We start from the raw sequence: 14259 nt of genomic DNA, 5'->3' as shown, positions 1-14259 counted from the left end.
GCTCACTGTAGCCTCAACCTCCCCAGGCTCAAATGATCCTCCCACCTCAGCCTCCTGAGTAGCTGGGACTACAGGTGCGTGCCACCACTATGCCTGGCTACTTTTTGTATTTTTTCTAGAGACAGGGTCTTGTCATGTTGCCCATACTGGTCTCAAACTCCTGGACTTAAGCAATCTGCCCGCCTTGGCGTCCCAAAGTGCTGGGATTACAGATGTGAGCCACCATGCCCAGCTAAAACCACCATTCTTAATCTTGTTAGGAAGTGGAAATGAGTTTTAATAAGCATCTATTCAGGGAACTTTGGTCTCCAGGAGACATTTCCATTTGAGAGAGAAACATTTTTTAAAAGTGAGATTGCCAAACGGAGGAACATTCAAACCTACTGTCAGACAGATTAAAAGAAAAAACACGCACTCAATGCAACTGCCGAGGGCGGGGGTGGGCATCCTGTCCCCAAAGCAAAATCTTGGCCCTAAATTCCATGAAGCTCCTTAACCACAGAAGAAGAACTTACGCTGGCAGAGTCACATGGGTTGTGCCAATTGGAACAATTTCCATGGATTTGCCCCAGAATTTGTTTTTCCATCTCACATCTGAAATGAAATACCAAATATTACATTTTTAGCAGGAGAGTTAGGTAGATGAAATAGTTCCTAGGCTATATAAATGATCAATTGCTATATAGTACAATCTCTTCACAATCAAGTCAATTATTGTATAGGATAACTTTTCATAAAATATAAGTACCAACCCCATGGGCCCTTGGAGCAGAATCAGGGAAACTAAAATGATAAGATAAAGTCCTTTCCATGAATGCGAGAAGTGAAAACAAGTAGTAAGCACACAGAAAGGCCCAGGCTATAACTGAGTGTGTTATAAGGTAAAATGAAACCTGAGAAGAAGGAGTGACGAACATGCTTGGAGAAAGCATCAGAAGAGGCTTGTCAGAAAGGGCCATCTAAATGGGGCTTTGAGGAATAAGCAGGAGTTCACTGGGCAGAGAAAAAGCAATTTAAGGCCAAATAAATAGCTTGTCCGAGGGGACAGAAGTATAGGAAAACACAGTCACATAGTGTGGTTCTGTCCTATAGGTCTCAGATTGTCTTATCTAGAGAAGAGTAGAAAGGTTGAGAACAAAACCAGGTGCAGTGGCTCATGCCTGTAATCCTGGCACTTTGGGAGGCAGAGGTGGGTGGATCATTTGAGATCAGGAGTTCGAGACCAGCATGGCCAACATGGCGAAACCCCTTCTCTATTAAAAATACAAAAATTAGCTGGGCGTTGTGGTGGGTGCCTGTAGTCCCAGCTGCTCGGGAGGCTGAGGCAGGAACCCGAGAGGTGGAGGTTGCAGTGAGCCAAGATCATGCCATTGCACTCCAGCCTGGGTGATGGAGTGAGATTCTGCCAAAAAAAAAAAACAAAAAACTGAAAACGAAAAACAATGGGCTCTCCAAGCCTGGCTAAGAGTCTGGTTTGTGTGCACTGAGTGGAAATAATCAGGCCACTGATGTGATTAGACATGGACCTTGCAAAGGCAATTGGAAGCCATATGGAGAAAGGAACAGGAGTAGGAGAGAGGAGAAGCAAGGCGACAAGTTAAGAGGCTACTGCAATTGCCCAGGGGATAACAAACGGGATGAAGGGAACCAAGACAACAGATATGGGGAAGTGAGTGAGCCCAGAAATACTAAAGAAGGAGAACTAGGCACAACTAGGTGACGAGTTAGACACAGACTGAAAAAGAGAGAATTTATGAACAATGTCAGATTTCTCTAACTTGCAATGAATGGTGGTACCAACAGAGAAGCCAGGGAATAGAAAAAGAACAGCAAGAGGATCCCATCTGGCTGCTGCACTGAGGATCTACACACCACAGGGAAATCAGGGTGGGAGCAGGGGGGACAGTGGGGAGCCCTGGCTGGGGTCCAGGTGAGAGAGGTGGGGCTGGGACCATCGAGCACAGTGGGCCTCATATTGTATAATCCTATTTATATAAAATGCCCCAAACAGGCACATTTATAGGCTGGGGAATGTTGAGAGAAATGGGGCAGGTGGCAGAGGGGGAGGGTAATATTTGCTAAAGAGGATTCTTTTTGGAGTGATGAAAATGTTCTAAAATTAAATGCACTGATAACTGCGCAGTTTATTAAATTCACAATTCTGTGAATAAAAACCATTGAATTGTACACTTTACATGGATGAATGATACGGTATATAAGTTATATGTTCATAAAATTGTTACCAAGAGAAAAAAAAGATAGTTGGCTGTTTAAAGCAAAAGTATTAACAATGTACTACATGGTTTATGATATACAGAAGATGTATGTCAAAAACAGTAGAGAGGTTGGGAAGGGAAAATGGAAGTATACTTCTGTAAATCTCACTATATGAAACTGGCATAATATTTGATGATATTAAAAATATATAACATAAATCCTAAAGTAACAACTTTAACAAGAAACAAAACAGGTAAGTATAGCTAATAGCTAATAAGCTAACAGGGGAGATGAAAGAGAATGATAGAAATTATTCAATCCAAAAGGCAGAGAAAGAGGAAAAGGAGAACAAAGAACAGATGTGACAAACAGAAAAGAAACATCATGAGGGCAGATTTAAGCCCAGCTACACTACAATCACAACAAACGGAAATGGCTTACACAACCTACATAAAAGGCAGAGAAATGTCAGGCTGCGTTACAAAGCAAGATTTGGGAATCCTGGGCCCATGGAAATAGGTGGATTGCTCAGGAAAAGGCTGATGGGGAAGGATGGCCTAGGAGAAGGATGCTCAGGAAGGGCTGAGAATGGAAGGATGTAACGTAGGAGCACACAGAACTACTTTGAGAAGACCCCTCGCATTAAAAAAAAAAATCCAACTTTTGGCTGGGCGCGGTGGCTCATGCCTGTAATCTCATTTTGGGAGGCCGAGGCGGGCGGATCACAAGGTCAAGAGATCAAGACCATCCTGGCCAACATGGTGAAACCCCATCTCTACTAAAAATACAAAAATTAGCTGGGCATGTTAGCACATGCCTGTAGTCCCAGCTACTCGGGAGGCTGAGACAGGAGAATCACTTGAACACGGGAGACGGAGGTTGCAGTGAGCCGAGGTCACACCACTGCACTCCAGCCTGGCAACAGACCGAGACTCCATTTCAAAAAAAAATCCAACTTTTGAAAAAACAAAGAAGAGGTGCTTATAGCATGAGTGAGATTTAGCAATTAGGAGGCTAGGAACCTTATGAGAGTATTTCCAGAGGGTTTTGGTGAGAGAGCAGTTTCAATTTTAAACTTTAATAGCAAAGGTGAAGAAAGAAAACCATGGTACTTGTCACTTTAAACTGGAAATACTGATTGCCTCCAAAGAGAGAAACTGAGTGGCTGGAGAAGGGGGTTACGGTATACTGTTTTGTACTTTTAAAGTTTAATAGACTGCATGTGTGTGTATGCATGTGTGTGTAAAGGCAACATGTGATATCACTAGTAGCAGAGAAAAATATTTTTAAAATGTATATGTGCTCACTGTCTAAAAACCTATGATGCTTACATTTTCCTTCTACAGTACACTTTTTTTAAATAAATTGAGAGATTAACAAAATTAATCCACCTAGGAAATATCTATAGCCTAATTTATTCTTTAGAAGATTTACCCACCCACCCCCAACTCAAAATATAAACTGAACAAAATTTTAGGAACAATCATCTCAAAAATGAAAAGAAGTAAGCAATGTAAAACACGATTTCAGAAATAAAATTTAAGTTTGACAAAAGCAGAAAACCCCTCTGCTGTCTACACTCTGATAAGCAACTGTAAATATTTAGTGTCTCTTGAAATATGTGAGGCGTTTCAAATGATTTTTACATAAGAGAAAGTTACTGAAATAAATGGAGGTGGCTCAGATAAACTAAGTGAGAGATGAGAGGTAAGAACAGGTGGCGCAGATCCTTCCAAGCAGGCCCAAATCCAAGGACCACTCTTGATCTCAGTAAGAATTGACAGCAATTCTTGGATAAAATAAATAGATAACATATTACACAATATGATGGAAGTAAAATGTATTAGCACATTACCTTGCCAGAAAACAAAATTTCTAGACTCAGCATGACACGCAGAGATAGGTGGATGGTGGCTGACCTGATGGAAACAAAGGACAGAAAAACAAAAAATGAATGAACTTTTGTGTCTCATGAAATCCATTCTTTCTCCCCTGCACTGAGATGTAACACAGCGTGCAGTGCTGAACTGAAGGAAAAACTTGTTTCCCTCAACAAGTCTGTCCTCAAGAGGGCGCTCCTGATACAGTCAGCTCCCACTCGCTCAGATTGGTCAAGGGTGAGGGGAAGGCCCTTGAACGGAAGCCTCCAGAAGCCTCAGTGGGAGGGCGGCCAGGTGGCGAGTGATGAGGATAGAGGCGCATTTTGAAAGACATAAAAATAAAAACGGGGACATGTGAGGACTGCTCATCCATAACATATAATCTGACATTGGCTACCAATGTCAACATCTCTATCAGCTGTTCTGAAAGTAGCGGCAGATGTTTTAATTAAGATATCAAATAACAAGTATTCTAAATGCAACCCAAAATGCTCTTCCTCGGGCTCAGCCAATTTAACTCTTGAAAACTCTGCATCATAAAGTCCAGCCTCTTTTCAAATCACCTACAAGAAGACCGATGCAAGGTAATTTTTTAAAAAAGGATGTTTCTATTAAAAAAAAAAAGGTAAACACACAAGTGTTGAGGAAATGTTAGTCAACTGTTAAGAAAATTTTATTTATTTTTGGTCAAGATAAAAACTATCTTGAGCAAATAAGTAATCTCATTTCAGAAAAGAGAATCCCCTAGAGCAGAGACTGCCTTTTGGCAAGGGGTCATTACTCATTTTATTCAGTAATGAAGAAGCTGAAGAGAAAATGGCTCCTCCATTTCCTCATTATCTCAGTCACACTCAGGGAACGTTGAGAGGTGTATATGCTGTCATTCTAATTCAGCACTGGTGAAACCACAGTAATGCTGCCAGGGGTGTTTCCAGAAAGTTCTCTGATGTAGCTGATTCTTAACAGAGGTGTCTTACATTGAGAGTATCTAGCTCAAAGCCTGCACCTTATAAACGAAGAGACTGAAACCAGAAAGATTAAGTAACATTTCCCAAGCCACACCGATAGTCAGGGAAGAGGTAGAGGTAAGTCCCAGCAGTTTTGGTTTACCTCACTGGTTTTCAAACTTTGCAAAAAAAAGAAAAAAAAATGTTTTAAGCAGCTGTACAGTTTTCAAACCCATCTTATCAAGAACCCAGAATACTGAGCCCTTGCTTGAGATAAACAGGTGGGGAGGAAGGGAGGGCAGTGGGTGACAAATCCACAGCTGTTCACCTTCCTTGGGACCCTCAGCTGAGGAACATGGTTTGAAAACTACTTCTGTATGCCAGGCCTCCAGCAGGAGGACTGCAGGGCTGGGAGGATGTGGTCACACACGCCACACCCAGATGTGACTCATGGGATTACAGCCATACCAGTGTGGGCCAAAGAAAGGTAGAGACAAAGATGTAAATCATGTAGGTATCTTTCAGATTCCTCAATGAACATAAATGCCAGTTGCAATACAAAAGCAGGAGACTCAAATCTGCTGCCCTTTGGTTTGTCTTAGTTCTCATGTGCCTCCTAAGAACGTGAGCCCTTCTGTGCCTGTGGGATTTTCAAGGGCAATTTTCACCTCAAGCACTGACTTAGAAACCTAATCCCATAATGTAACTCTCTGATTTCCTTTGATGTTGTCTTTTTTCTTTTTTTGAGACAGGGTCTCACTCTGCCACCCAGGCTGGAGTGCAGTGGCACAATCACAGCCCACTACAGCCTCGACCTCCAGGGCTCAAGTGATCCTCCTGTCTCAGCCTCTCAAGTTGCTGGGACTAAAGGTGTATGCCACCATGCCCGGCTAATTTTTTCACTTTTTGTAGGGATGGGGTCATGCTATGTTGCCCAGACTGGTCTGGAACTCCTGGCCTCAAGTGATCTTCTCACCTCAGCCTCCCAAAGTGCTGGGATTACAGGTGTGAGCCACCACATCCAGTTATCTTTTTTTAAAAAATCCTACCACTTGGAGATACCTTATATAAAAAAATGCTACATTCTTCTCCTTTTCTTCACTAGCTGTCTCTCAATGAAAACAATGGAGCTAGCTTTGAAACCATGGGATCATATAAAACAAAATCAAGGTGCAGTGACACAGCCCTGTAATCCCAGCTACTTGGGAGGCTGAGGCGGAAGGATCCCTTGAGCCCAGGATCCAGGAGTTCAAGACCAGCCTGGGCAACATAGTGAGACACTATCTATAATAATAATAACCATTAATCAGCTCAAGACAATCCCCACTCTCCACTTCTCCACCCCACCTGGCATGACCCGCTATGGAATGGAAGGAAAGCTATGAAATGTTCCTCTCCCCCATAATGTAGACATATTTTAAAGTGGATTATTATGAAGTAGATTATACTCATCCCACAAAAACGATGTAGCAATGTGGGAGAGGAGCACTATAGCTTTGATGAAGAATTTGGCATCTTTACAGGTATGGCCGAATGTAAACACAGTATATAAAAACCATACACCTCTTCTGTAATAATTTTAAACCCCATAAAACAGGGATAAATATACTATCCATATGAATTATAAGAGAACCCCTACAGTATACACACATCTCATAAAAACCCAACCTTGATTTTTTTAAACTATTATGTTAGATAATAAATGAATGTTTAGCAGATTATGTTTAGATGGGTTCAACACATTTTCTGAATAAGTCTCAACCTTCAAATATCAGTAACTTTGCTTATTTCTTTATGGCTTACACAGGCCTTTGGGAATGGTTTATTTGGCCCACATTGCTTTTAAGAGTTTTACAAAGCTTTCTGGGGAGATATACATTGATAGCTTATTATTATTTTGTATATTTCCACCTGTTTCTGGAGCATCTGCCATGTGCTGCACTAGCGTCCGGGAACGAGGGAAAGGTTTTTGTTGTTCCATGGACCTGGGCCCTGACTGCAACATCATCTGCTGGCTGTATGACCTTCACAGCTTTTCAATCCCTTCAGCCTCTGTCACCTCATCTGTGAAATAAGGCTGATTCCACTGACTCGGCCAACTAAAAAAAGAGAACACATACAAACTGTCCAGGATCATACGCTGATGTGGATTAGGCAGAGACTAAGTGAAAATATACTCATTTAAAAGAGACTAAGTGAAAATACACTCATTTAAAAAATCAAAATATAGATTTCGAAAATGAGTGTATTTTCACTTAGTTCTTACGGTAGCCTTGTATCTTGGTTAGCCTGATTTTATAAATTAGGAAATAGGGGTTCTGGCCAGCAAAGAGCTTCCCCAGTGCCACATCATTAATGAGTGATAAAGGTAGCACTCCAAACCTACATCATCCTCTTCCAGATCCAGGGCTAGTGTCCCTCCCCAAAGCCAGGACACATCATTAAGGTTCCTTCTCAAGGACATTTAGAGAAAAAAACCTTTTGAATTTGACCTTTCCAACCTCAGTCTCGCATATTTCTTTGTAAAATGAGGTGTGAGGATCCCTCTTGGCTTCAAAATCCTCTGATTCTAACATCTGCTGTTAATGTCTTCTTCGAATCTTAGCATCAAAGGTGGCGGCGGATGCTGGCCAACTTGAAAAAATTATACAAAGGCTTTGATTAACTTCAATGCCCATGGAAAAAGGTAATTCACAGTTAATCACTTAATCTTTGTTGATGGCAATCTTTCTAAAATCTATTAGAGTAGAGAATAATGAGCAGAATCTAACCTGTCTTTGTTATTGTAGGATTTTGGTTGAGTCTGTATTCTCCTTACATTTTAACTCAGGCAAAAAGGGCAGTAGATGCATTTGTCTGAATTGACCCAGGCCTGGAAGAGATGCTCTCTGTTAGCCTGTTGAATAAACCCAATTTAGACTTTTTTTTTTATGCATTCTTCCCTATCACTTCCTCTCCAATCAAAGAAGAGCAATTCTTGATTGGTAAGGATGCCCAAGCATTCAAGAAATTAGTACACATGGTTTTTATTATGCAAGTATTTATATGGTAACACATGTATCTATCTTTCTTTCTACAAGCCCCAATACAGTTCCACTGGCAGTTAAGAATTCTGGTAATTTATAATTTATTTATATATCTGAGGCCTTTCTTTACCTTGACCTAATCATTTTTAATTTATGCTTTGAATGCACTTCAAGAGGTCAAGGGAGAAGCAGATAGGGAAAGGATGTATTTTCAGTATTTTTGTACTTTGTAAGTTTTTATTTTTCAGATTTAGAAAACTAGCCCTTCAATACATCAGTTCTCCCCTGCAACTGCTCCAAGGCATAACTATCCAGTCCTCCTAGGTCCTGACTTCCCTGCAGCAATACAGAGCAATAATGAAAAAGAGGGCAAGTGCCAGGTGAAGAAGTCATCCAGAGAGGGGACCAAGTGGCCATTCTTTCCAGGTCACTCATCAAGCACTTACTGATTGCCTTCAAAGTGTCAGGCACCGTCCTAGTCACCAAGGGTAAAATGATAAGCTAAAGAAACAAAAATTCTTACCCTGATGGAATTTATATTTTAGTATGGAAGTGGGTAAGACAAACGACACATAAGAAGCACATAATTTGTCAGTAGTAATGTGTGTTAAGGAAAATAAAGCAGGGCATGAGGATGTGGGGACAGTGAGTAGGAGTGCTGGTTAGACAGGGTGGCAGGGCAAGACTAATAATGGAAACCTGTGGGGCTGAGAGAAGTTCGGAAGTTAACCACGCGGATATCTGAGAGAAGCACGTCCCAGGCAGGGGACACAGCAAAGGCCAATGGCTGGAAAATGCTTGGTATGAAGCAGAAGAAGCAAGGCCAGTGTGGCAGAGCTAAATGAGGAGGTGGGGAAAGTAGGAGAAGTGTCTGAGGGTGAGATTTTCGAGGGCGTTGTGGACCATGGCCAGGACTTTGGATTTTATTCCAAGTGACTTGGGAAGTTGGTGGAGGATTTAGAGCAGCTGCTGCTTCTGTTTTAAGCAGTCACTCTGGCTGCTGGATAAGGAATTAATTGGCTCTGGAAACAGGAGATCAGTAGTGAGTCCTACTGCAATAATCCCAGTCATTGATTTTAGCTGCCTGAGCTAGGTGACCAGCACCAAATGGGAGAGAGAGTGAAAATGGCTGGCTGTAGAAGGAAGGCTTCTGAAGGGAGACCCCAGGACTCGCTGATAAGAGGATGTGAATTATGAGAGAAAGAGCTATTAAGGATGATGCCAAGAATTCTGGCCTGATTTTGGAGAGAACGCAGATGCCAATTATTTTCCCTTCTCCCATGTTCGGAGTGAATCACTTATCTCATAAACACATGGCTTCTTGCAAAAAATTAAAAAACAAGAACACATTAAGTGCTGACTTGACCTAGAAATGTAGAAAACCACAAAGCAATGGTTTAGTTGTCTCATATTTGATTTATTGCTGGTTTTATTTGAACAGCTTGAATTTACCCTTTGACAGTGTCTTTAAGAATTTACCCTTTGACAGTATCTTTACTTATTTAATCAGTAATAAATAACTCTGCTAACTAGTAGATACAAGGACTATTCAGAGGTGACATGAATGTGCAAGGAGGAAGTGATGGGTGTGGCAAGTATAAGCCTGTCCAAGAATGTACGGACTCAGAGTCCTCCAATAAATAACAGAAAAGGAAGAAAGGCTAAGCCCGTAGAGCAAAAGAAAAGATCTTCATATTTCAATCTCTTAACATTTTAGTAACTTTTAATAACTGCACTCAGCTTTTCTGACACTGTCAAGGGTATGCAGATGGGTGCGTAAATGGTTAAAATGAACAATGATCTGGACAACTAAAGTTTCCTGTAATTAGGAAAAGCTACTTTTAGACCATAGCTTAATTGCATATCCTTTCAACACCAAACCTTTCCCAAAGGTACGAAAAAAGGAACATAGCCAACTGAAATAAGTTTTCTGACCCATCTATTCCCTTGATGCAGCTCAAAACCAGTGTGTTAGCTCTCCCAGGCAGCAGGAAGATGCAGCAAGCAGGGAATCACCTGCCAGAGGATACTTAGTCCCTGACCAGTAAGGAAAGAAGGGAAGTCTTCCTCTCTGAATTCCTCCTTCTGTGAGTTTATGTAGAAAGCCAAGGTTGAAATGGATTTTTTGACACAAAGGAAACCTCTGAGAAGGTGGAAGAGCCAGAGGGTCAGAACCTAGGACAGGAATGTCTATGACTCACTCCTGATCAGTCCTCTTTCACAAAGGCCACACCCCTGCCTACCACAGGAGCTGAGAACAAAGTCCTATGTGAGTCTGGAGAGATTATGCATGGTGAGAATGAACAGCATACACAAAGGGCTGCTTTGTGTATACTGTACTCCAGTAGCTCTGAGCACAGTCACTGAGGCCACACAAGAGACCCCACAAAGGGTGAGGGGAAAAGGAGGAAGGGATGGAAACAGAGGGGCTGGGTTCTAGCATTTGCTGAGGGGCACTGGGAAGCTCAAATCCTCTAGGCCTTGGTTTCCTCGCCTGTAACTGATCCCCGCCTCACCTTCCACAGAGCGCCGTTTTGGAGATCAAGTAACATCATGAATGCACGGAGCACTCTACAAATCTAATACTTGTTCTAAGAAAAATTTTTAACAAGAAATGCTTTCTCTGGTTTCTGACCACATGAATCATTTTGATGTTGTGGTTCTGGGTCTTTTAGACGAGAAACAATACAGAGAGGCAAGCTTCGACGGAGTCGAACTCTCAAGCAGCAATGACTTCCACTTGCCTGGCTGCTCACCACCTCGAACATCCACATACCCAGCAAATCCACAAGACAACAAAATCGAGGGGCTTGGAGGAGAGAGGCAGCCATCGCTTTCCAAATCAGACTGTTGTCTAGAAAACTCAGAAGAAAAGCCAAGTTGTTTCTTGCCAGGTCCTTAAGCTTGGAGATATAATTTCCATCAACATCCTCGTTAGAAAAAAATTCCACCCAAAAATATTAATTCGGGGGGCTTGCCCAGTTTATTATATTAGTCATCCAGAAACCTGTACTCACTGTAGAGAGGCACAAGAAAACAAACCTCTAAGCCATGAGAGCTTAAGTATATCAATGACACATAATGGACAAGGGCGGAGTCATGCTGTCTCCATCACAGTAGACTGTCTCCTGGGCTGGAGGCAGAAAGAGCCATAGCAGGTACCAGCGGGAAACAGAATAAATGCTCTGGCACTCTCTTCAGATGTGTTAAATTAGAATAGACAAGGTTGGGAGAAAGAAAGAGGGACATTGAGGTGATAGGTTCCTGCTGGCCAGGGAAAGGGAAGCCCTGGCCCTATACCCTTCCCACTCCTAGGGCAGAGAGCTGCCTGACGTACTGAATCACATAGCTGCATCTTCACACTGTACACTCACTTAGGATTCTCATTGGCTTCCCAAGTAATCTGCCTATGGGAAAATCATACCTAGTCACACTGGACAATGCTTTCTGAGCATTGTGAAAAATAGCAGGTCTATTTTTCACAGTAAATGCATTTAGTAGCATTCTAGTTTATACATCAGTCTCTTGTAAGCTTAGTGTGAATTTATCCCTGAGAGACTCATCCATTCTTAGGCATATTAAAATAACCAACTATCTGCGGCCATCAGGCTAAATTCTAGACAGATGAAGCAGCTCCATGATGATCAGGACTGGTGGTATGACCATGGTGAAGCCAGCTGTGAGAACTCCTGGCTGCCTGACAGCCATTTTCTGTCAGAGACTCACCAGCGACATCGAGTCCCCTTCAAACTACTTGTACTAGAAGTGGAGATATAGCATATCTTATTTGAACATAAGAAAGTATATATTATAGACACATGCCTTTCTAGTTTTCTTTCATCAAGTCATTCCTCAGCCTCCTCTCTGCCTTGTCAACGCTCCTCTTACTATTCTTTCCCTTTTTTTTTTTTGAAATGGAGTCTTGCTCTGTTGCCCAGGCTGGAGTGCAGTGGTGCGATCTCGGCTCACCACATCCTCCACCTCCCAGGTTCAAGTGATTCTCCTGCCTCAGCCTCTGAGTAGCTGGGATTATAGGCATGTGACACCACACCTGGCTAATTTTTTGTATTCTTAGTAGAGATGGGGTTTCACCATGTTAGCCAGGCTTGTCTCGAACTCCTGACCTCAGGTGATTCACCTGCCTCAGCCTCCCAAACTCTTACTATTCTTAACACTTTATATTAAAAGGCAGTGTAGGCCAGGCATGGTGGTTCATGCCTGTAATCCCAGCACTTTGGGAGGCCAAGGCAGGCGGATCCCATGAGGTCAGTTTGCGACCAGCCTGGCCAATATGGTGAAATACCATCTCGGTTAAAAATACAAAACTTAGCTGGGCATGGTGGCACAAGCCTGTAGTCCCAGCTACTCGGGAGGCTGAGGTGCGAGGATCACTTGAACTGGGAGGCAGAGGTTGCAGTAAGCCGAGATTGTGCCACTGCACTCCAGCCTGGGCGACAAAGTGAGACTCTGTCTCAAAAAAAAAAAAAAAGGCATCGTAGAAGTTCCCACTAAATATAAGAGCAATAGCCATTTACTGAATATTTCCATCAGTGTATTATTTTGTTTAAGGCTTACTACAACCTATTAGTCAAACATTATCATTCCTAATTTACAGATTTTTTTTTTTTTAAAAAGGGAGGCTCAGAAAGTTGAAGGAACTTACATAAGGTCACACATGGAGCAAACTGTGGAGGTAAGATTTGAAGCAGGCAGGTCTGCACATCCTACACCCAGCACATTCTAAACTACTAACAATAACCAGTTCTCTTTCTTGCTTATTTCATGGAACTAAATGCTAAGTTATGTAACCCTCTTTCTGTCTTTGTGCACATGTGCCCAGGAGCTCTGATTTCTCCCCGCTGTGCCACCATGGGAAATACACAAACAGATCTTGAATTTGGCCCTGTCCCACCAGGGCTCAGAGGACTTAAGCTCAACTTTACACAGCTCACATTACTATTCTTTTCTTATAGCTATTCATCCTGTCCTGATTGTCTGCTGTAGTTTGAGGCTATTTTTGGCCTTTATTTTTTCACAAGAGTGCATATGATACCATGGAAACCAAATTATATTTTCATTTATTCTCATTCTATTTTAGGTTCAGTATTTAAATAACCCAGATGAATTTTGAATCACACAGATTATCTTATCCCCTTTAACTACTTTAACTCCCTACTTCCCCAGTGTCAGTCCATGTTTAATTTCTTGTTTTAGCTTCTAACTGGCAAGCTACTGACAGTGTGCTTTGGGTTACTGTATATTCATTTTCCTTTGAGTTCCAGAGAACACTCCTTATCATTTATAGTTAAGATAAGCACTATCATCATAAGTCTCTCAGCCAACCCACGCTTCCCCTCCTCTCCCTGTAGTGCAAATCCATTGATAAAGAGAGCAGCAAGATAAAAGAATATTTTAGCAATCCACCCCCCATTTCTCCTCAGTTCTCTAAGAACTGGGGGGTGAGAAATGTACAGAAGCAATGATGTTTAATGTCCCTAGGGATTTAGGGATATACAGAGAGTGGACGTGTTTGATTGCTACCTTAACAAGGTGGGAGAGGGTGTATTTTATTTTTTAAATTTGTTACAATTTTAATAAAATTTCTTTCTGCGTATCTTAGAGAAGGTTTTTTTTAAAAAAATTTCAATATGTATACACTCTATTTTAGGTAAATAATCCCCCGTTGACAAGTATTTTAGATGTTCCCAACACTCCACCATTATAAACTATGCTGGTATGCATCAATAATGACAGCAAACACTCATATAACATGTATCTTCATGTCTCAGATGCTGCTCCAAGTGCTTTGCAGACAGTGTCTCATTGAATCATCACAAAACCATGTGAGGTACATACAACTGTCATCCTCTCCACTCTCAAGAGCAAACTAAAGCACAGAGAAGCTATGTAACTTGCCTTGGGTTATCATGCTAGTAAGAGGTAGAACTGAGGTAGGATGGATCGTAGGCTGTCTGATGCCTGAGTATTACTCTATGCTACTTCTGTGGCAAGAGTGTGATGGAACCTTAGGCTGCATGAGTACAAGGTTGTGCATCCATCAGACGAGGGCAGGGACTCCTGTCCGGACCCCTCACCCCCACCTCACTGCAATATCCTAGCACCTGGAACAGTGGCAGGCACATGGTATACATTCTAGAAATAATTTATTGATGTGAATGAATAAATACA

General features: G+C 41.9%; 1 protein-coding gene across 12 annotated transcripts in view; it reads right to left on the bottom strand.

The window, feature by feature from the left end:
* OSBPL3 (oxysterol binding protein like 3) overlaps window positions 1-14259 on the bottom strand; it is a 197628-nt gene that overhangs the window by 26208 nt on the left and 157161 nt on the right. For all 12 annotated transcript variants that reach the window (XM_063726044.1, XM_063726049.1, XM_063726047.1 and 9 more), the window contains 2 exons: window positions 4073-4136; window positions 516-594 (listed from right to left, as the gene is read on the bottom strand). In XM_063726044.1, the coding sequence (XP_063582114.1) occupies window positions 516-594; window positions 4073-4136 (143 nt within the window). The remainder of the gene's footprint in view (window positions 1-515; window positions 595-4072; window positions 4137-14259) is intronic.

Source organism: Pongo abelii, chromosome 6 (assembly GCF_028885655.2).
Source record: "Pongo abelii isolate AG06213 chromosome 6, NHGRI_mPonAbe1-v2.0_pri, whole genome shotgun sequence".
Taxonomy (NCBI): domain Eukaryota; kingdom Metazoa; phylum Chordata; class Mammalia; order Primates; family Hominidae; genus Pongo; species Pongo abelii.
Note: the sequence above shows the minus strand (reverse complement) of the source record. Positions and strands in the feature narration are given on the sequence as shown.